Consider the following 23,444-nt stretch of genomic DNA (forward strand, 5'->3'; position numbering starts at 1 on the left):
CATGGCATCTAATTAGTAACTAGACTACTGACCACTTAGAGACATTTGTTTTTTCCATTCGGTTTTTGGTCTCAACTGTATCCCTTTTGTAACTTGAACAGTTTTCTTATTGATATGAGGTAGATCTTGTAATAATTTCACTGTTATTGAGTAGAATCTTAGAATAAAACTAATCAACAGCAACCATAACTACTTCTATGACGTATCATTAAAATAATGTACCACAGTTTTATTATGTTCATAGAGATCAGATAGGGTTGCTTTTGTTTGTCTGCTTGTTTTTTGTTTTTGTTTTTTGCTTTTTAATCAAATCACATTAATTCAAACAAGCAAGCATATTAATGTAAAGGAATAATAACAGGATTATAATGGTCCCATTCAGATGTGCGCAGCAATATTTTTCTTTACCACTCGTATATTAAACAGGGTTAATAGAACAGACTTTGACGATAACTACCCTCATGTTTAAATGTTTATGCAGAGCAGCTAAGATGGAAAATATTTTAAATATCGCTCCAGAAAACAGTGACAGAGTTGGAACTCATTTGCTCAAACCTCTGCAGATTTAAGTTTGATCATGTTTCTTTGATGTAGCTCTGGTGCCTCATTTGTGCTTGTAGAACCTCTGTGTCTTCACATAGAGATAATGTTTCTGTCATCTAAACTTGTTTTTGTTTATATATATATATGATGCATTATTATAAATAAAACACCACTCTATAAAGTAGCCAAATCTAAACATATTGTGGTCTATAGACTAAATATGAGCAAATCTACAACTAGCAGCACATTCATTTAATAGGTTGTTGCTCTACAGTTTGAAAATATGATTTTATGTCTCTACTATAAAACTGAATATATAGAATAAAATACACTACTCACAAAAAGTTAGGGGTATTCAACTTTCGAATGAAACTGACAAAATGTAAAAAGTTCATGATGCACTAATATATCACAAATGTAGAACATTTACAGTCAGGTCCAAATATATTTGGACAATAACACAAGTTTTGTTATTTTAGCTTTTTACCAAAGCATATTCAAGATACAGATATCTTACCAATATTCGATTAAAGTGCAAACTCTCAGCTTTAATTTAAGGGTATTCACATTCAAATAGGAGGAAAGATTTAAAAAATACAACTTTTTAATCTGTAGTTGCCTTTTTTCCTGGGAGTAAAAGTAGTTGGACAGTTAACTCTAAAGCTCTTTCATGGGTTATTCCCTCACTAATCCATTATCAATTTAGTAGGTAAAAGGTCTGGATTTGATTCCAGGTGTGAAACCACAACATGCCTTCAAATGAGCTTTAGGTGAATTTGTAAAATAGACCATACTTTAGCAGAAAAACACAAGAAATCCATCAGAGGGATAGTAGGCTAGTAACATTAGGAAGAGAGAGTGCACTGGTAAGCTTGGGAACTCAAAAAGGCCTGGACATCCATGGAACACAACAGAGGTGGATCTTTGTAGGATCTTTTCTATAGTGATAAAAAAAAAAATCCCTTCACGACATCCTCCAAAGTAAAGAACACTCAACAGGAAGTAGGTGCATTGGTCTCTAAATCTATCATAAAAAGAAGACTACATGAGAGAAATACAAAGGGTTCACCACAAAGTGCAAACCATTAATTAGCATCAAGAATATAAAGTCCAGCTTAGACTTCACCAGAAACCATCTAAAGAATCCAGCTCTGTTCCAGACAGCATTCTTTGGACAGATTAAACTAAGATCAGCCTGCACCAGAATGATGGGAAAAAAAGTATGAAGAAGACTGAGAACAGCAAACGATCCAAAGTACACCACGTCATCTGCAAAACATGGTGGAGGCAGTCTATGGGCAAAAGCATGCATGGCTTCCAGTAGCTCTCGGTTACTGGTCTTTATTGATGATGTGACAGCAGACAGAAGCAGCCAGATGAACTCTGAAGGGGTTTATTTTCTCTTCACGTTCAGCAAAGCTGATTGGATGTCGTATCACAGTACAGACGGACAATGACTTAAGGCGTTTTTAAGCAAATAAATGGAATATTCGGCCATGGCTAAGTCAGTCATCAAATATAAAGGGGTGGGCAGAAAGACCCAAAATCAATCAACAACACAAGACAGCTACAGTGAAGGTTGGGCAAAGGATCACAAAGGAGGAAACCCAGTGTAAGGTGATGTTCATGGGTTCCAGACTTCAGGCACTTATTGGCTGCAAAACATTCTCAAAAAGTATTAAAAATAAACCTTTTATTTACAGTAATGTAGATTGTCCAATTACTTTTGAGCTCCTAAAATGCTGCAAAAAATAGTTGCATTTCCTACATGCTTTTTGAATACTTTTGTCCATCCCTTGAATTAATCCTGAAAGTTCACACTTCAATTACATCTGAGTTGTTTTATTTAAAATCCAATGTAGGGGCCTGCAGAGCCCAAATAATGAAAATTGTCATAGTCCAAATATTTCTGGGCCTAACTGTAAATAGACTCATGCAATGGTAATTCCTTTGTCTTAAACAATTTATTAAAACAAAACCTAACAACAGTATATACCACAATATAAAATGTCAATGTCTCAATAACTTGTCATTAATTAGGTGCCATCTTGGTCTTATGATGTTAAAATGTGAACAGTGTAATGAAGAGGACTGTTTTAAATACAAGCTGTCAATGAACCAGAACATTAGTGGTCAGCCATTTTTTGTTTTTTGTGTTTTTGTTTTTTTTTTGCAGTTAATCATATTCTTAGAGAAGAGCATGTTGTGTAATAAATGCTTAAAGACTGAACAGTCACACATATGCTATTAAAAGTCTAGAGAAGCCTGTAGAGGTTTTGGTTCATTTAGGCACATTTTGACTTACAAAAAGCCAAATATCATTAACTTTTTGTGAGTAGTGTATGTAAGAACATGTCATTAATCTTCTGCATAGAGTGAAAAGAGTGAACGTTGGGGCTCTTTGTATGAGTTTCAGGTTGGCAGATATTTATCAAGGCTGTACCAGGTCTCTGTGCTGGCCTGAATTTTAATTGCCTTTTTCTTTTAGGTTCAGTTGTAATGATCTAAATTCCAACACTGAACAGTATAAAGATTCATTGCTGAAGCATTAAGAAAAGCAGAGCATTATACTGCAAATAGGACTGTAGACGTTAATACATTTTAAACCTTAATATAGCAGAAAGCACCTATTTGCTTTGTGAAGATATCGCAGTGTAATGATTTTTCTTACTAGAGCAAGCGGCCTCTCGCTCAGTCTGCCTCATATATCTTGTTCATAAGTTGTGGCAGCTGGTATGGCTCCGCATGCATGCGAGTCCCTGCTGAAACAAGCCATGGTCTTGGTTGTCTTACCTGCGGACTTTTTCCTTATTTGAAAGGCTCCATGTTTTGGCTCAGTTTGTATTGAAATGATAGTGTGCTGCTCTAGTGCGACACCTTGTGGTTTATAAGGTCTAAAGTTGGACCTTTTTAAGGCTCTGCGAACAGTAGCAGAGTACTTTATTATTGTCTTATGTTTGGCTCTCAGGTTTAAATTGAATTGTGCAGCTATAGACTAATCTGACTGATGATTTGTGTTGTGCCATCTTGCAGCGCTGCCATTTCTGAAGTGGCCAGTCCCAGTTACCTTGTAACTGCCAACATGGACAGCAGCATGCATGTGTGGACTTGATGTTGTTAGACACTGTTCTACATTTACTAATAACTGTATCTTATCTGGAGACTTAAAAATTATTCTGGTTTTTAAATTATTTATAAATCAGTGCACCAGTGTAAATTAAGATTCATCTATCAGAAATGGATTTTAAAAACTGACAATCCACATTAGAATATAAATCACAAATCTTGTTAAAATGAGTTATGAAAAGTTGGTAAAGAAATTGTTTAAAATTTTTGCAAAGGTTGTTAATTTTTTATTTGGTCAGATATTTGGCAAAGGCTGTAGGACGCCATGTACGTGATTTGTATGTGTCAATGACTTAATGATTTTTATTTTCTGGTCACAGTGTTGCCCTGATGAGAGCAAATGATGTTAAATTTCACAATATCTCCCAATTGGTCATTTAGGGCCTATTCCAACCCGTCTTTTAAATTAGAATCTAAATCCGTTTGCTGGCAAAATCTGCTTCGCTTGGGGTATTGTCAATGTGCAAACAGTCTGATTTGGATCCAACGAGCAGACTCAGTCTGCCTACAAACACAGTCTTGGTCCACTTGAAGTGGAACAAATACAGGAAGCGGACTAAAAAGCAAAGTGCATTGTGCGTTTAGTGCACAGCATCGTGGGGAAACACAACCAAAACATGAGCCTGTTTGGGACGATTGGTGGCTCTGGACGGAAGAAATGGCTCGCGGTCGGACATGGATGCATTCAGGAAAAGTTTTGAAATATGATCAACCCAAGGCCGCTAGGATCTGATGCAGCGTCATATTTAGCTGTTAAGTACTAGAAACTGAAGTTCTGCATTAACCAATAGATGAACAAGTTTTCTTCTTTATTGTGTCTCGTCTCCTTCTTCAGTAATTCTTGGTGCAGCACTGCCGCTGGAGAATGCAGCACGTTATTTAAAAGGTTCAAATCGTTTAAGTAGTGCAGCTTGAACGCAGTCTCGGTCCAGAAGACTATTGCACCCCCGAACTGAACCGAATCCCCGAATGGACTGAGAGGATTATCCTGGTGTGAATGCACTCTCTCTGAACTCTCAGCAACACTATAGCCCCTTGTAGCCCGTAGCCCCAACAGGTAACAATCGGCTCCTGTTGTGTCACAATTGTTTTGTTGTCGTTGGGGATAAATTTCAGTGTTTCTTGGAAATAAGAGCATGTCATTTCACCTCTGTTCTCTGTATGTTCGGTGCTCCTCCTGATGCAAACACACTGCCATCAGTGGATAAACGGCGTCAACCACACATTTATTTATTTATTTGCCACAATTAAAAATTTCCACTGCTGCTCAAACAGCCAAGAAATGTGTAAGTCCTTCCAGATTTCCTTGGCGTTGTCAAGAAAATAGTAAGGTTCTCATCTGTTCCTCTTTGACATGTACAGAAATGCCTCCTCAGACGTGGTGAAGGGCTTTCTTCTGGTGTTTTGTCCTGATTAGTCTATGCTGTTTTGCGAGCATCAGATATCATGACTCATGGCAACGTTTGCTGTCTGATCAGTAACTGTGTACAGATGGAATCCAGTATTATTTTCTTCAGAAGCTTTAATACCTTTTTTCTTGCAATGTAGTTTTTTTTAAAGACATTGCATATAGTGGACATATTCTCTTGATATTTTGTTTTACCCTTCTGTCAGTTTTCCCTGTCGAGAAATTACAAACAACCCATCACCCTATACTAGCAGCCTGTACATATAGAACTGCATAATGTTTACAGGAAACCTATGCATAAAGTGAGGAAAAGTCATTCATCAATACCTTCAGTTTTCCTTGTGTATGCCCTTTTTGAGGTAAAGTTGGCCTTGGGATGAAAAATAATAAGATTTTAATAATAATCTTCTTTTTAATAGCATCAGCAATTATGCTGTAAATGGATTTACTATATCCTGTCTTGGTATAAGAAATGAAAAATAGATCATAACCTGCTTAAGGGCTGTAAGGAAATCAGGAGATTAGCTCCAAAACAAAGAATGTAGCCTGCTATTTTTGTTATATCCATCACTGCTGCTTCACTGCCTCAATGACATAAATGCTGACCTGAGAGATTTAAAGTTAAAATTGATAACTAATATTCTCAGAGGTGACGGAGCGCACTCTATTGTAAGTCCACATATCATTTCTGGAAGGTCAATGGCTTCCATCATAGCCTTAATAACTGATATTCTACTCTGCCAGTTTATGGGATAAAAAAGTGGTGCCTGCATGATGTTTTGTTTTTTTTTTTTTCCCAGTAAAGTCTAATATGATGGCAACAATAACTGTTCAACAATCCCATGAATATAAAATGTTGACACTGAATGTTATGTTTATGATTATTCTAGCTTCTGTCTAGATTGAGAATAAGTTAATATTTGTACTCAAGCTGAGTGGAAAATAAGAAATGTTGTTGATTCATTGTGTTTATCTGTTTTGAAAGGGGGGGGGGGGGGGGGTCCTCCAAATTACTATATACACAGCTGTTTCTTTTCTTGCTGGTTTACATCATAAAAATCATTTTGGATTTCAAATTAATGTGTAGTAAGCCAAGCCATACACAAGCAGCTCTGTGAATGCTGCCACTGTAGAGGCCATTATAGTGTTCCATTTGAATGATAAAACCCCTTCAGAGCAAGCTTGGTGCTGCATGGGTGCTCGACTGCCCACCGGACAGCAGGGATAGGTCTCATCTGCGAAATGGTTGAGTGGAAGGGTGACCAGGCATCTCTCTCATTATTAGACTTGTCACTGTCCCTCACAAAGGCGTGAGTGACACAAGACCCTATTACCCTCCAGGATTCATCTCCACCCTTCACAGATAAAGCAGCTCTTACAGTCATCACTGCAATGGATGGAAGGGCGGCAAAGAAAACGCTTCGACTGTCTCATTAAAGTACCCCCACCAATTACCATTTGTTTCTTTCACAATCTGTTCTGGTTTACTCGCGAATATCAATTTATTTATGTATTTACAGCTAAATAATAGTTTTGATTAATGAGATTTTCTTTTTATTTTTTGCCACATAACTGAAAAAAGGCCACTTTTCAAATAGCCGGTAAGTATGTTAAAGCTGGTTTTCCCCAGAGAAAAATTATCTACTTAATTAAGAAGACCAGCAGGAAAGGCCCGGAATCATGACGGTATAATTATGAAAGCCCCATTTCTGTTAATCCTTGGCTCTACAGCATGGAGCCTCACATCATGGAGCCAGGTCATGGCCACCAGTTAAGCACTGAGACCACACAGAGCCTTTACAAGTTGAGGCAATGATGAGCTTTAACTGAGAATCTGCAGAGCTGAGAGGAAACCCCAGAGGTCTGTTTGAGCTTTTTCTCACTGAATTGCAGCCTGGGGAGAAAAGCTCATAAGATACTCTATGAAAGACAGCGAGTAGACAGGAAAATCATGGGCATATTTAAAGGTCAGGTTGATAGCATGTCAATTACACTGACAGGTATTAGTTGGCCTATCTGTAATGAGAGTTTTTACTACAACAGGATAATTAAATCTAAAGTAAAGCAAATGCACTTGTATCATCAAGCTGAAAAGGACTGATCAGAAACAAAATATGTTAAAATTTTTGTTTATTTTCATTATCAGGTGTTGCACTAGAGATATTTACCTAGCTATTAATCATGGCAGGGCATTTGTGCTGAGCTTAGTGTTTGCATGGAGGTGGGCTCTGCATTTTGCCGGTTCGCCTCATTGCCAGGGCCTTTGATTTGTGTCTCACAGCTGGGCCTGGGGTAGACGTTTCAGTGGGCAGCTGTGAAAGCTTAATCTCTCCTCTGCTGACACAGACTCAATTAATAGATACCACACTTTGGTATTCTGCAAGAAAGTTGTCAGGGCACCGTCAGATAAATCACTGAAGAGGAATTCACGCTGGCTATCAGAAGCTCTGGCCCTTGTGACCTGTTTCTCTTTGTTTGCTACTTTGAGTTACAGCGGGGTAATGCTTTTTATTACAATGAGGCACATGTCGTTGCTCTGATTTATAAGATGATCTTAAATGAATCTCCAGTATTTATTTTTATTTTTAATGAAAAATAATTTATTGCAGTAGGTGTATGTTGTTTTAAATGAGAACAGCAGATTTTAATTATAGCTTAAATATGTCCACTCTAGACTTTAATGGCTCTGAAGTAAACTTTTTGAAGCTCACAAATAACTTACTTGGAAATCAGAAAAGATCTATTATTATTTTCCACCCACCAGCAGATCTTTTTTAATTTTTTTTTAAGTTTATACCTCTTTTAATTATCTTGCAGTTTTACCATAATGGAAAAGTTATGATGGACTCTATTTAGCGGTTAGATTTTCAATCTAGAGTCTGTTTATTTCAAGTTCTTATGAGTGATTTGTTTTTGCAGTAGATAACAGATAGGGCATTCTCAGTTTGGAGGAACAAGGAGTGGGTTGACAAATGAGACAAGTAGCACTACAACTAAAACAATGAATGGGAGGACTGTTTTCTCCATCTAAAACAACTTAACACTGTAAGCTTTCAGCAGTTCAAGAGTACATGATATTGTGGATTTTTATACCACTTCACTTTGGCCTTAGTTTTTACTTTTACACTATTTTCTCAGCTGAAGAACATTACACAGTTGATGTGTTGTCACTAAAATTGAATCACTGAACAGAGGCTGGAAACTACTTGTGCAAGCAGGACAACAATATTTTGCCAAAGCAAAGGACAATCTGATGGCAGACTGAATCAGTGTGAAGAAAATCCCTAAAATCTCTAAAATTATGAAGTTTGACTTATTTAAAAGGGTGAAAAATGCTGCTGTTTATTGACCTCTCAGACCCACTTTAGAATAAAAAGCATTATATCCCTTAAAATGTTTATTTTTGGGTGCAACCTGCTGTAAATAAATCTATTATTTAATTCTAATAAGTTGGCTATACAGAGTTGTTGTTTTGTGTAGGCAGGACAGTAGTGCACACTCTTTCTAAGGTCAATGCATTAGGTGAGCTTTGGCTTTGATAAAGTTAGCATTAGCATAATAAAGCACATAGCATGCATGATAATTTAACCACCTTTGTTTCATTGTTGTATGTTCTCATAAGGCATACTTATCAGTTACACTCTTAATAAATAGAAGTGTGCAGCACATCAACATTCATATTAGTTTACTCATTTGAATCAATTTAAAGTTGAAATAAATTTATTTGAAGGGTATAATGTAGGAGATATTTGATTTGGAAACAGAAGGAATTTGAAACGTTTCCAATCAGAAATATTTATTTAAAGAGCATTGTTAATATTTCAATGTGACAACAAGGGAAATAATTATTTTGCTTTCTTTATATGTCTTATGTCTAAGTTGGTGTTGTAGGTGGGGGCTTCTGGTATATATTATCTGGGAAAGTGATCCCTGCTCACATTTGTACTTCATGGCTTGACATTGTCCATGAAACTACAGTAAAAAAACAAAACAAGCAAGTGAAGATGACTCCTGACTTCATGTGTGCTTCCTCAGCCGCCATGCTTGTTCAGTAAGGACAGGATGCAATTAAAAGAGAAGCTGTTTAAAATCATAAACATTAACAGCCATGTTGGAAATATGAAGGAAATATTGTTTGTTTCTTGTAAGAGCTTAGTTTAATCTGTCTCATATTTAATCTGTACAGGTCTGATGTTTTAATCTGCCTTCATCTGCATGTCCTCTGTAGAATGAGAGTATGCAGTAGTCTGTGCTGCTGTGCAGTATCATTTATTCATTCAATATGTTTCTAGTCTATTTCACATTTTTGCATTTATCAGTGCAACAATTTAATTTGATACTTATAATTCAGTGCAGTTTTTTTTTAACATAAGTTGTGCATTTTCAGTTCTTAAATAGAAACATTATTAACAGGGGAGTGGGTGGTTTGCTCATACTGACCACCTGCAGTTCAGACATGGACATCAAGAATCTAATGATAATATCCATTACAGTGGCATACAAATGTAATCAGGTCCAGCTATTATAAAAATGAATAATTATGAGTATTAAAAACATAAAGTGTGAAACATAATAGTAGTAAGCTGGTAACTTTCTTTAATAATATCTCATTCTTGGAACTTGGATTGAAGTTACATGTGATTCTGTCACTTCTCTAAGATAACTGAGTAAGTAGTTGATGGACAGCCAGGAAGCCTTTTAATATAGATTCAAAATTCAAAGCTTTTATTGTCATTTGTACAGTACGGAAGTAAGTTTCCCTGAACAATGAAATTCTTACTTTGCTGTCCACACTGAATGCCATAAAAGATTATGAAACAAAAATAAATAAAAACTAGATAAGATTAAAAAAAAAGAGTATAACATAAGCTTTGTTGTTGATGCATTAGCTCATGCAGATTAATTTTCAGTGTCAAACATGCAAAAAACAAAAGCAATAAAATCAGAGATTTTAAGAAGGTGTCGTAAACCATGAACTTCTCAGCTTGCTATAGAGTCCTGTTATAAGCTGAGCAAAACATGCATTAAAAATCAACTTTTTATACTTTTTCATTTAAAATACATTAAGGTTAATGATCAAGAACTACAAAACTGTGACCTTTATATTTGGCAGCTCTCTTTGAATTTGACATGCATCTTGTGCTGCTTTACAAATGTTAATGTATTGTACATGGCTGTAGGCTTTGCTGAAGAAGCGCCTTGTACCAGCAAACTCAAAGAACCATGCATAATAGCAACAGCTGTTCATGCATTCTAATTCAAAGCAGTGGCCTTTCATTGAAAATCTCCATCTTTCTTCATTTCCGCAATTACAAACTTGCCAGAGAGTCTGGCTTAGAGATCCGAGAGTCTGAAGCAGCAACCATGCTTGTTTTCTCCCCCCACCAGCCTTAACGCTAGCTTTTCAGATTGCTCCATAATTACATGCATTTGTCTAGTCCTGTCTACTGTTGTTGCTTCTCAGAGCACTGCATGCTTTGAACAAAGTGCTTCTGCTCCAACTCTCACCTCTAGCCAGGTTGTTCTTAGAAAAGCCATCTTTTACCATCGTACAGCAGGCTCTCTTGGGTAACTCAAAAGATGAACTTTGTGCAGGGAAGTCATTTATGATGAAATTGGTCAGGATCTGCTCAGGGGCTGTGTTTTCTAGCCGTGTTTTCACAACATTAACGTGTCCCTTATTAGCCTAACTTCTCAAAGAGGGCAATTTCTTCAGGAGGCGACATTTAATTACGTCTGGGGAAAAATGTGTATTTGTTCTATTGATTCCAGATACTCCTTCATCTCAGGAATTCTGGCTGCTTGTTAAGTGTTACAAATTTCTATATTTAATGTAGGTTTTACAATAAATGGATTTGCTTGGTTTGTATTAATGTTAATTAAGAAAGTAGCAAATCAATTTGCATCTAGTATTGACCAGTCCAAGGAAGCCCTTGAAAATAAGCGATGGGATTATGCCTTTGGAATCTGGAATAAGTATGCCCTTTCTTTTCAACCAGCTGAGATGGGTACCAACTTAATTGATGGGCGATACTTCCTGGTGGTGGGTTACATGTTTAGTACCTTTGTAGTAGTGATGCATGGCTCTGGTAAAACCCTCCACAAGAGCTCTTTGATGTCAGAATCTGCTGTCATGTAATCTTTTTCTTATTAATCATCTTTCAGATTGTCGAGAAATGCTTTGATTCCTCCAAGGACTTGATAAAGCTATAGAAATGTGTTTAATTGTACAAAGACTTTAACCTTTAGACAGTAATGGCATGACAGTGATGATTTGATGTTTAATGAAGCAAAAGTTTACAGAAATTGTAATAACTAAGGACACTTATTAAGCTAAAAAATGCCACATCCGAGAAACTTACGCTAATACTAACATATATATATATATACATTGGTCTCTTGTATCATCTGGTGTACGTTTTCTCCTTCAGTCCCGTCTCTTGTAACAGTGAGAGTAAAGCTTGGGTGCCAAAGGTAATCTAACCTGGGAGACGAGGCGATAATAGCCTCAGTGGCAGAGTGCTTGTTTGTAATAAGAAAGTGGATGAAGAGTCAAAGGTGAAAAATGAGTGTGATATTGAAGGAGGAAGAGGAAGCTGTAAAAGGAGGTTTGTGTTTATCTGTGATTATTAGTGAACCTCAGACAGAAATGAAAGGTTTTGAGATTCAGGCAGGAGTAGTAGAGGACACAAACAGTGAATTTCAGTCAGGCAGAAAAGCCTTATCAGCTTTGTTCACAATTTAAGAAATAGGATGCTGACTGTGACTCCAAATGAGACAAATAAAATATTGGTAGATCGTATCCTGATTATATTGTGGTGCACTTTGACTGGTTCCTTCTACAGCCAAAGATTTTAAACTGTACTGTCAAAGCAGAGCAGATAACAATGTGCATTCCTTTGGGATCCACTTGGGCGAGCTCTGTTTACCTGTACTGTAAGGAAATACTTTCAGCTACAAAAAAGACCTGAAAACCATACTGAGCAGCTTTTCATGCATAATTTTAATATTTTTTTATATTCATGGATCAACTAAATACATTTTATTATGAAGATTTTTCTAATTTGAAATATTCCTATTATTGGCTCATTTATGTATAGGCTCATTTTAGATTTAATAATGGGGTTAAGTTTATTTTATAGCTTTGCAGCACCCAAGTCTTACTGCATTAAACCGCTCAGAGTGTAACCATCCTCCCTGGAGCTGAGCAGAATAAACCCCCCTTTCATGTAAAGAATGCAGGTGCTGTATTTCAGTGTGTTTGGGACAGAGTGGCTCTGATGCCTCAGACATAGAGTGCCCCAACATCAACACAATACAGTTAAAACAACATCTTTAAACGTGAGGGTTGTGGCCATCACCGTTGTCCCAGGGAGTTCAGCACGGCTGGGGTTTGGCACCGAGTCGTCCGCAGCTGTCAGACTCCAGACTTCCAACGACGGTGTCAGATGAGCCTTGGTAACATAACCTGGCATTCCTTTACAGCCCTGGAATCACAACATAAAGATTGTGTTCCCCTACTGCGTCAAACCTCAGTTTTGCAAGTTAAAATTTTTTTTAAATGCAGTTTCAAGTATCATCATGAATATCCAGGATTATATGATTAGCTTCACTCTTCATTATATTTATAAATAGCTAAATAATTGAAAAATATGTTTCCGTCAAGGTATTGTAAGGTTAAATGAATTTATCTTTAGTTTCCTGAACTAAATCTTGACCACATGATGCAGTGTTTAGTTTTTAGCAGACACTGCGTTCATTACTGGGAGTAGTTGCTGCTTTCATGAATAACTAAACATGTGCCACATTTAAAAGCAATTTAGAGGAAGTTTCCATTTCACCTCTTTTAACTCATTTATGGTGAAAATAACTTGATTAAGTGTAGCAGCTCTATTACTGATGTAAGTCTGTGTTATAATAGATGGTTAGTTTGGAAATGTAGCCATACTATTTTCTTTATGTTGTTTCAGAGAAAATGCTTTCTATCTATGCTTAAATATTCTTCAACCAGGGGATGAACAGCAACAGTAATAACAGAAAGCTGATTGTTGTGTCATTACCTCTCATTCCATCTTACTTTGCCTCGTCTGGGGGATTGTGAGCCAAGTAAGCCAGAGGTATTTTATATCACTTTGTTGAGTAACATCTGTGACTATCTGCCTGGTACACTATTAGCTCAAATCCCTTGTTTACCTGGGTATTATAGGTAAAATGGAGCTCATCATCCTTTTCCTGGGAACTTGGTTACAGTGAAGAGTGAGCTCTGGCTGCTGTTGCATCCAAAATTGCTGTGATTAGGACACATAATCCAGTATCACAAGGGAATAACCACAATGGCTTGAACATATTCCACCTGACATTTAGCTCAACCAGATCTCTGATTGGCACTTGATTAGCAACTAATCCATGTCATTATCTCCTTCAGTGAAATTAGTTGAATAGAAAATGGTGTTGTGAATCACAGAAGTGTAATAGTGGTGGGACTTTGATCAGTGTACAGCTCTGAAAGTGCTGTGAGGAGAGAGGAAATATGTTGTTGCCATGGATACTACAGCGAAATAGGTGAGAGGCAATATATGGCTCAAGAGTTTGTTTTTTCCTGTTTGGACAGCCTCATTGTGGGACAGTATTGATAAAAGTTTTGGTTCACATTTCCAGCCTGTCTACATGAAGAGTTTGACTTCCCCACATATGTAGACACTTAGGTTAGAGTTTAAGTCTGCCTTATTATGGATGACAATTCCCTTCTGTTAGATTAGGGACAGATATTCAGACTCCTTCAGATCCTGCCAGGTAAATCCATCGCACCCCCTCTTCTGTGTTGCCCACCCTGTGCTGCCTCCTCTGGCTCTAGTCCTGAACCTAACCCTCTGAGGAGTAGAAAATAATTAGGAGAGAAAATTGCTGCTGACACTATTTCTGAAAAGCAGGGTATTGTAATGAGAGCAGAGTAGGTATTCATTGTGTCTGAGGGAGCGATTGAAAGGCCTTGCTTTTCGGGCTTCTTTGGAGAAGCCTGGGGAGAGCAAGCAGAGCTTTGCTGAGTCCCTCATTCATGTGGGAACTGAGCCTACAGAGGACAAGCCAGAGGTGTCTTCAACAATGGCAGGAGCCAAGGTTACTGCTGAGTAACTAATTCAAACTACTCTAGACTGGCACACACACACACATCCTCATCCCCTTTGTCTTTCTCAATATGTCTGTCTCTCTATCTCTTGCTCTCTACTTGTTCCCATTATGTGTTCAGAGAGATGCTGTCCAACCTCTGCTCAGAGTTATCTTCATTAGCCGTGTGGACATGCTGGAGAAGCTGCTCTGGGAAGTTTTTCTGAGCAATGCACTCAGAGAAGATGAATAAATGTTTGTTCCCACATAGGCCAAGCCTTAAGCAGTGGAAGGCTGCACAGAGAGAGATGAGGTATTAATCATATATATATTTTAGCAAGTTGCTGAGGAAGCCCAGTAGTAGGCTTGACAGAAGCTCCGTCTGAATATTTAGCCTGTTAAATAAAATGTCATGTGTGAAGAAGTCTTAATATGGGTTGAAATATAGCATTTCTCACCTCTGATTGTGCATCACATAGACGAGCACATGTTCATCCCAAGTCTCCACGTGTATCAGTCTGAAAGCAGGGATAAGAGGGTGAGAGGTTGCTTTGATAATTCTGTAGTGCTGTGATGCAGGTGCATCATCTGGATGATGATTGAGCATTTGAATTAGATTATTGCATTTAAGTAAAATGAAAGAGGGACACAGGCATAATGGCTTTAAGGAGTCCTGTTAAGATTACTCAAACACATGAGGCTACTGATGACAGCAGAGCTTCATTAGAGAGCTAGTTTCTATTTCAGTGAGACTGTGCAGCTGCAATATGATGCTTAGTTTTTTGTTTTTTTTATATAAAATTACACGTGAATCTTATCAAAAGTAACAACACTTAAACACATACAAAAACTGATTAATTTAAGCTTTTCAGTGCTATGCTTTTCCTTTGTGAACAGCTGGAGAGTGATGTGTCCTCCTTTCTGAAGTTGAATGTAAATGGCATTTTTAGTTAATGAGAATCCGTGGCTGCCTTTGTAATGTTGCAGGCATCCATAATGTCAAAATCCGCTGGGAATAATGCTGAGATCCAACTTAAATGAGAAAATAAATTGATGGTCAAATTGCATGTGGGTCACATCTCCACTTATGGGAACTCAGATCTGCTTTTAGTTGTCTAAGTAATGGACACCAAAAAAAAGAAAAACTCAAAACAAAAATAACCTCTATATATATGTTTATTTATATATATATATATATATATGTATATATATATATATATATATATATATATATATATATATATATATATCAAGTTAGCTTTGTCTCTGCACTATAATCTTGTGATTATAGAGTGCATTTTTAAACCCATCTCTGTCTCTGTGCTTCCTTTCCCTTTACTTTGTCTTTCTCAGACACACAGGCAATAAACATGCCTGTTACCCACAATGCATCTGCTATATTCCACCAGCAAAGCAGGTAAATTAAATCTATAGGTTTACCATCCAAGATTCTGGCCAGCAGCCAGATCAGTTCAGCATCTCTTTTCTGTTTCCAGGCACTGTGAACAAATTTGCAGGCTTTTAGAGGCTCGCTTCCACGAGATGCACAGTGACACACATGGCAGCATCAGAAGAAAATAGCTTATGGAGGACAGGAGGAGCAGAGAAATTGAAGCTGAAGCTATTATGTACAATCTCATTCTTCTGCTACTGAGATGAAACACAAGCCTGTGTGATTTTTGCTAGCTTGGTTTTTAAGGTGTTTATGGGTAAGGTAAGGGATCAATCATTCCTGTTGATGATCAGTGGAAACATCTGTGCAAAATAGACTCCAATGAGAACACTGTAAACTAGAAGAGGGAAGTATTAATTTTTCCTAACCTGGCTGGCTTAATGCAACTATGAGAACATAACGGCGTATGTCTGTTCTATTGACTTCCTGCTTTTGAGTGATCTGCTCTGTTTCTTTTAGTGTCTTTTTTTCCGTTCAAAGGAGCAACCTAATTAATTTTACATTATTCATAAAATATGCGTACAATATACTCCTATTTTTGCATATTGTGCCTGAGAGCCAATATGCAAACATATACCAGGTAGTGTATTTCAAGCAGCTGAGATGGCTGTCAACCAATATGATTATTGAAGATCTCTTTGTCCACGAAATTGCAAAAGCTTTTTAAACTGTGGTAAAAGTTATTAATAATTCCAAAGTATACACTAAGAATTAATCACAGCTGTTACATGAACTTCCTGTGAGTGGTTTTGGACATGTTGTGCAGGGGAAACTGCATTGAGATGATTTATCCAGAAGCATAAAAACACTAAACTCAAAATGCTTCAGAGCTTTTAGTTCAGCCTTTTGCATTTAGCAATTCATGTTTGAGAGGTATTGTGGAGCAATTGTGATGCAAATAAGTGCAGCTGATGATCATGGACAAGCTTGCTTGCACAGTTGATATTATAAAAATGCCAAGCCTACAGCCGGTATTACATCTGCTCTGTGTTGTGTTAAGTAGCTTTCATTGTCACCACAGCGATCTCTTCACATAGCCACATCACTGTCAGACTCATGTTACTTTTCTGAAAAGCCATCAGGATTCGTCTCTGTCATCTGCCTGTCCCTCAGTCCATTAAAGATGATTGATAGAGCTTGAAAATCTTCCGCCCAGCTGTTGTCGTTGACTCATCCCTAAAAAATAGAAAGAAGCTCAAAAAAAGACCATCCCTCATCAAAAGACCTTTTTGTCTGTGCTGACGATATGAAGCAAAATACATTATTATTTTTTTTTTCCAAGATAGTGTATACTAATCTCTAGACTGTTTATTTCCCAGTTTTCTTTCCTGGCTCTGTACATGAGTGATTATTATGTTTCAGATAAAGATACTGATTAGTGTTTTTTTTTTTTTTTTTTTTTTTTGTTTTTTCCTTTAGAGTATCATAGGAATATGTGAAAATCCTGCAGTCCGTCCTAACAGTTTTATCTCTGATAGTAAAACTCAGCTCTGCACTGACCCTTTTATTGGTCAATTCTCCACAAAGACAAACCAAAGGGGGGGAAAAAAAAAAAAACATGTTGGCTTGTCCAACTGCTTCTGTTCCTCTTCCTAGATCTGTTATCCTCTAATGGCTTGTGAGGATTTTTACAGGACAACTTGAGGAGGATTTTATGATGTTTCAGTGTGATTGATAACATGCTCATGGAGGGATGTCAGGCTTTCAGAGACAGATAATGTGGATTTCTATCTCTCTGCCCTCTTGCGTAAGACATTCCATCAATCATGTGAATCATGCCCTTAACCTGGTAAAATTAAAATCTTAGAGGGGCGGGGGCCCAGGGTCTCCATAGAACCAGGGCATACGTATCAACAGGGAACACGACAGAATCGGAACACAAATCCAAACCATAACAGGCTCACCACAGGGAACGAGGCAGAAAATACAGTTAATGATCTGACTCTATATTGCTGTTGACAGTGGAGAGGGATTACAGGAAGAACAGTCTCATTTTCACCATGTGCAGAGGCGTTATTAGATCCTAGCCCAGCTAATTTCATTCCTAAGCTTGTCAATATTTACCAGCAACAGGCACAACACACTTGCAGACCCAGTCTCCCTGCTGAGGGGAAGAGAAGGAGGACGCTCGATAGTTTTAAAACCTAAAGATTTTGTTAGCAGAATAAGTTCACAAATCTTCAGCTGGGTGATGCTTGTTTGTTTTCACATGATAAAGCACACACACACACACACACACACACACTGCTAATTAGCCCAGCTTGATTGAGATATGTGGTTGTGCCTGTTTTTTCCTCCTCACGTGGGCCTTACCTTATTTTGTGTATTTGTGTGTTTCAGTTGATGGCTGCATACACAAAGCGGCAGGGTCCTGTCTGTATGATGAGTGTTACTCACTAAATGGCTGTGAAACCGGCAAAGCCAAGATCACCTGCGGCTATGATCTCCCTGCAAGATGTGAGTATCAGTAATTAATATCATTTTTTGATTGCTCTGTAATTTTTCACACTGGAGCTTTGCAAGAATGTTCTCTAATGAGGACTGTTACTATTGAGGGCTTCATCACCTGATGGTTACAACTTGCAGCTAAAAATTGGAATACTGTGCTTGTACAGTAATAAAAAGCTATGTTGTTAATAAAATGGGTCAAAGTTTTTTCAAAGCTAACACTCCTGGAGTAGCTGATAGACTTTCCTGGCAATGAACTGTTTCAGGACATTACAAATAATGGATAGAAAATGTTTGTTTTTTATATACTGTGTGTAGTTTGGATTAAAATGGTCACATTGGTAAATTTTCCATACCCACATACAATGATGGCGTTGGTGTCCAATTTAAAACAGAGTGAGATGCTTATGATAAACATACTGTGTTTTATCATTATTTAATAGTGAAATATATTTTTAAAAAATAGTTATTTGTAGAAAAATTAACATGATTGGTGCTCACCAGGTGTGAGTCTCTTCTGCACACAAACAAAGACATTAAGGGAGCTATTAGTTTCTCGATTTGATTGATTTTTTATCCCTGAATTATTCAGTTAACGGTTAACTAAGTTCACATAAGTCTTATTCCCAGACAAACTCATATATGAGATGGGATTGCACTGTTTAGTTTTTTTAAAGGTTAGAGATGGATGGATAGATAGATACTTTATTCATCCCACGGGGGAAATTTATAAGTTAAATTCATAAATCATAAATTTCTGGTTGTTGATTTCCTTGCTATTTACCTAGTAGGGTTTCACATTCAAACGTTGTTTCAAGCTATTTTTTCCCCTGCAAATTTGGATTAGAAAACACAGAAGTAATGTCACTTGGTGTAATTCGGTCGAGACAAACGTCCCAGCAGTCCTAACCTAACCCTGAAGGATTTTTGTGAGACAGCCAAGAGAAGACATTGAGGCTCAGATGAAATTAGGTTGTGTTAATACGGTATGTCGTAAAGATGTCAAACAAATGGAGCAGATAAACTGTGAGTCAGTCTTGTGGGCAACCAGTTCAAGTGTGTTCAGCTCCAAAGCAGGGTGCACCTTGACAATTTAATAACCACCAATGTCATCTGGGAGCAATCACGCTGACTTTGGGAACTGTTGTTGTTATTATCTCGGAACAAAAGGCCTTCTCTATGAGGATAACTTGTGAACTTGGTTGTGAATTTTTTAGTTTTGGACAGTTTTTGTTTGAATCTGGTATTATTTTGTGTTGGAGCTTTCTTGATTCCCAGCTGGTATCATTTTCCACCCACTGTTTGTATTTTTTTTTGTTTTAGTTAATGTCTCTCTCTGACATGTACATTCCACCTACATATACATTATAAAGCTGCATGATGTTAAACCATTATGTATTCATTGCATGAAACCTCAAATAATAGTCTGTCCACCCCCTCACTACAAAAACATAATTAAATAAATAAGACAAGAGTTTCCACATTTCTAAACTTGGATTAATCCTTAGATGTGACACTAAGGCATCACTGGAGAGTAAAATCTTTAAAAGAGTTAAAGAGATTTGCTGCATAGATAATTTGACAGTTAATGTCATATTAATGCAACACTGCTGACAATACACTTAGTTTTGATATTTGTAGCAAACAAAAAACATTGATTATTGTTTAATTTAAGATTTAAGAGGTGTCTTCTGAAACTATGAAAAAGTATTGCTAGTGTCTGAGTAAGCCTTGGCTCTCATTCTCTTCTCTGAATAGACTTACAGTGAGGAATTTATACAGAGTGGACCTGTTGTGGTTCTTGTAAACAAGTGGAAATCAACTCAGCAGCTTTTTGACTAACAATCAGCTATTTCTTTTGCAGAAAATCACTGAATAATTGAAGAGCTATATTAAGAGTAATTTTCTCATTTCTTTGCTTGTCAACAAAATGACATGATTATGGCCGTTGTTGGTGTTAGTATTTCTATAGGCTGTCACATGCAAAGACTTTAAAACATTTAATTAACACAGAAATGTCAATATTTAACTCTGGACAAACAAGTTGACTAATATGAAGTTTCTACATGTCACAGGAGCACAGATAGATCGACTGTTTAGCACGCTCTATTTTCATTTTTTGGGGACATAAAACTACTTTAGTCAGTGTTCAAAATACAAGAATGTTTGGCGAGAGTTTGTGCTTTTCTTTAGGAAATCCCTTCTGGAATCCATTCCACTATATATAATTGGAAATAAGGAAGTCTTAAGCCACAGTGAAATAAGCCATCCATTATTCAGTCATGCAATGAACTCTGATGCTTCTTCTGATATTACAGAATTTTGGAGCGTTATTTGAAGGTATTGGCCACAGAGCATTGTTTCGTTTATAGGGATTATGTGGGCCAATTTTGTTATTTTTTTTGTAAGAAACTGAGAAATTACCATTCAAGCCTAATACTCCAAATAACTGGTAAAGCAATAAAATGTTTCCTTGTGTTCTGGAAAACTACTTACTCCCCACATGGAGGAAAGCAATTGATCTGAAATCAGAGATGTCCTTGTTTTGAGATTTGATGATCTGAGGTAGTGGAAAATGACCGGGTTAGCCCAAACCATCTTTTTTTCACCCCCTTAAGACAAGAAAATTACACTCCATTACATCTCACTAAGCAGTTTAGGCTGTGAATCCCGCCAGCAAATGAGCCTCTCCTTTAAGAGGGCGACGCACATGTGGGGCTTATTATTATGGAGCTGGACCAGGATTATTAATCAATGACAGTAATTACCCACCTACCATAGCAGAAAGACTCCAACAGAGACAAGGGTGGGGGAGAAATGTCTGTTTTATCAATCTGGCAAGGAAATTGTCTAGTTGTCCTTTTTTTTTTTTTTTTATAGATAAATTACTTGTCTTTTCAAGGATTACCAGTCAAATGAAAACACAATATGAATGAACATTGTTTCATTTTTGACATTAAAGTTCAAGTTAAATATATACCTATTTACTTTTTTACCATGTTGTCCAAAGCAACTTGTTTCCAAATAGCTTAAATGACAGAATTTGGCTTTTGTTTGCACAGCTACTTTTAGTTTAGTTCATATGAGGAAATTATATCCTGTTATCCTGTTAAGAGAGTTTTACTGCCCCCCCCTTAAGCAGTTCTTGGTTTTCTTCGTCTTGGTTTTCTTTCTATAACAGCGTTAGTTCTTGATCTTATTATAGAAAGTTCCTGAAATGACTTGTATTATGTTCTATATCTATATCTATTGTTCTATATCCATAAAACTGAATGAAACTGAAAATTGTAAATAATCTATTAACTCTCTTCTCTTATAAGTTTAATATACACAGTTTAATATATACTAAGTGGCTGAACAATCTCTTATCTGAAGTATTATTCTAATCTAAATGTGGGACACATCTGAGGGTGACGTGTGGTGGATGAACTCTACAATAGAAATGACTGAATCCTATCATTATTATGCTGGTCCACAGGTCTGCACTAATAACGTTTAGCAAAAACCTTGTGGGTTAATCTGCACTTGCACATTTCAGCCCTAGCTGTCACAGTGGACCCAGAAGGTATTTAGAGTTCAAACTAGAGGTCTGTGTGAGAAAGTTAATGTTTCAAAGGAACTCGTAGATAGAGGGTGGGCATTTTCACTCCCCAGTTTCCTGTGAAATCTTTTACCCAGTTTTGTTTTCCTCCCTGGGGTTATTTTAGATTGGCAGTTCAAAATGTTTGTACGGTTTATTGTTTTGCTTCTTTCTCTCTCAACCCGCTATTCCTTGAGCTCAAAGTACATGTTTTAAATAATGAATCATGTTAAGATACCAGACATTAAGGCCCGATTTTTGTTTTATCGTATTGTTGTCATAACAATGGCCTACTTCCATTTCAGTCTTTTAGTTATTTGTCTTCAGCTTCAGCATTACACATTGAAGAAACAATTTGACATACTTTAACAGATTTTAAGAACTCTCCAGAGAAATAGTGGTCATTGGAATTTATGTGGGGCCACTGTACCTCACATCCCAGTCTTACAATGTGGAGACAGAACCTTATCCTTCGAGCTTTGAGAGGCTGACAGACCTTTGATTACACCCTTATCTGGTTTTCAGTCGACTTCTTTGCACCCCTCCAGCATGCTCTCCAGCTGTGCTAGAGCATAACACACCTCAGCCATTTACATATGGAAATGCATAAACTTTACTCCTGCTTCCATAAATGCCCACTGGCGTTACTGATTAAGTTATACAACTCAAAAACTGCTACAAGGATCCAAAGCTGCTATTGTAACAAGTGCTGTATTATAAATGTCAAAGTTTTGTTTCAGCATAAGATTGGTGCAAGTACCAGTGGATTTTATAGGGTCATAGTTACACAAAATACCTTTGGGGAAACACTCCCCAATTCAAGTCCAGCTCCTCCTTTATCAACTGTTCTCTTTGAGTTCAAAATAGGAGTCTCTGGTGTTTACTGTAACTGCACCTGTGCTAATAATACTAATCATCTGCTTGTGATAAATTTTTCTCCCTGATAGGGTGTGAGGAATCTTTCCCATGCCCTAGTTAATCTGAGAGACCAGGCCGTCTGTTCTGTCTCTTTCCACTCGGCAAACACAGATAAATCACAGCAAAGTACCCACTATTAGTAAGTGACATACAGCTCATTCTGATTAAATTACGCCCAAGAACATTATCAGTCTGCCGAGCTTGTTTATCAATGTAGTCTCCTCCCCATCACATACAGCATGGCTGACATTTTCAGAGGGCCATGGGATAGACTATAATTTGTTAATTTGGGAACAACTTTAGCTTTTCAGAGAAGGCTGTCCTTGTGATCGGGGACAGCTATCAAAATATGTCACTGTTTTCCTTCAGGTTTAGACTTTATGAGATAATTGGGTTATTAACAGGACTTTTTTCGTGGCAGCTATACTTTCTTGATTTTATTAGTCCACAAATGGATTATTATATTTTATAGCATTATGGGAAGAATGAAAAAAAAAAACACAGCTAAATAATTATTTCAATTTTAGCCTAAAACTTTAACAATTTAGATGACTTTAATTGCTCTTGTCTGCGCAGTATGTACCTTATTTCAGAATAATAGATAAAGTAGACATGTTGTGACTGTTACAAGGTCTTTTTTCATATTTTGCATTCAGGACTTATGTGACGTAAATCGTTTATTTTACTCAAATAAATTATTGGGCGTAAATGAACTCTTGAGGCCATCACAGTCCCAACCACACACACAGTGCTAAGTCAACATCTCTACTGCTCTCTGTTAGCACACACATCATAAATGTCACTTCATCTCTTCATGTCCACTCCATTCACCAGAGAGGGTCTACCGCAGACTTTCTCAGACA

General features: G+C 37.1%; 1 protein-coding gene across 3 annotated transcripts in view; it reads left to right on the plus strand.

Annotated features, from left to right (window-relative positions):
• The window catches only part of macrod2 (mono-ADP ribosylhydrolase 2), a 408,860-nt gene that overhangs the window by 153,559 nt on the left and 231,857 nt on the right, over positions 1–23,444 (plus strand). For all 3 annotated transcript variants that reach the window (XM_042010046.1, XM_042010048.1, XM_042010047.1), the window contains exon 5: positions 17,976–18,092. In XM_042010046.1, coding sequence (XP_041865980.1) covers positions 17,976–18,092 — 117 coding nt within the window. The remainder of the gene's footprint in view (positions 1–17,975; positions 18,093–23,444) is intronic.

The sequence above is a fragment of the Melanotaenia boesemani genome, chromosome 16 (genome assembly GCF_017639745.1).
Source record: "Melanotaenia boesemani isolate fMelBoe1 chromosome 16, fMelBoe1.pri, whole genome shotgun sequence".
Classification (NCBI taxonomy): Eukaryota; Metazoa; Chordata; class Actinopteri; order Atheriniformes; family Melanotaeniidae; genus Melanotaenia; species Melanotaenia boesemani.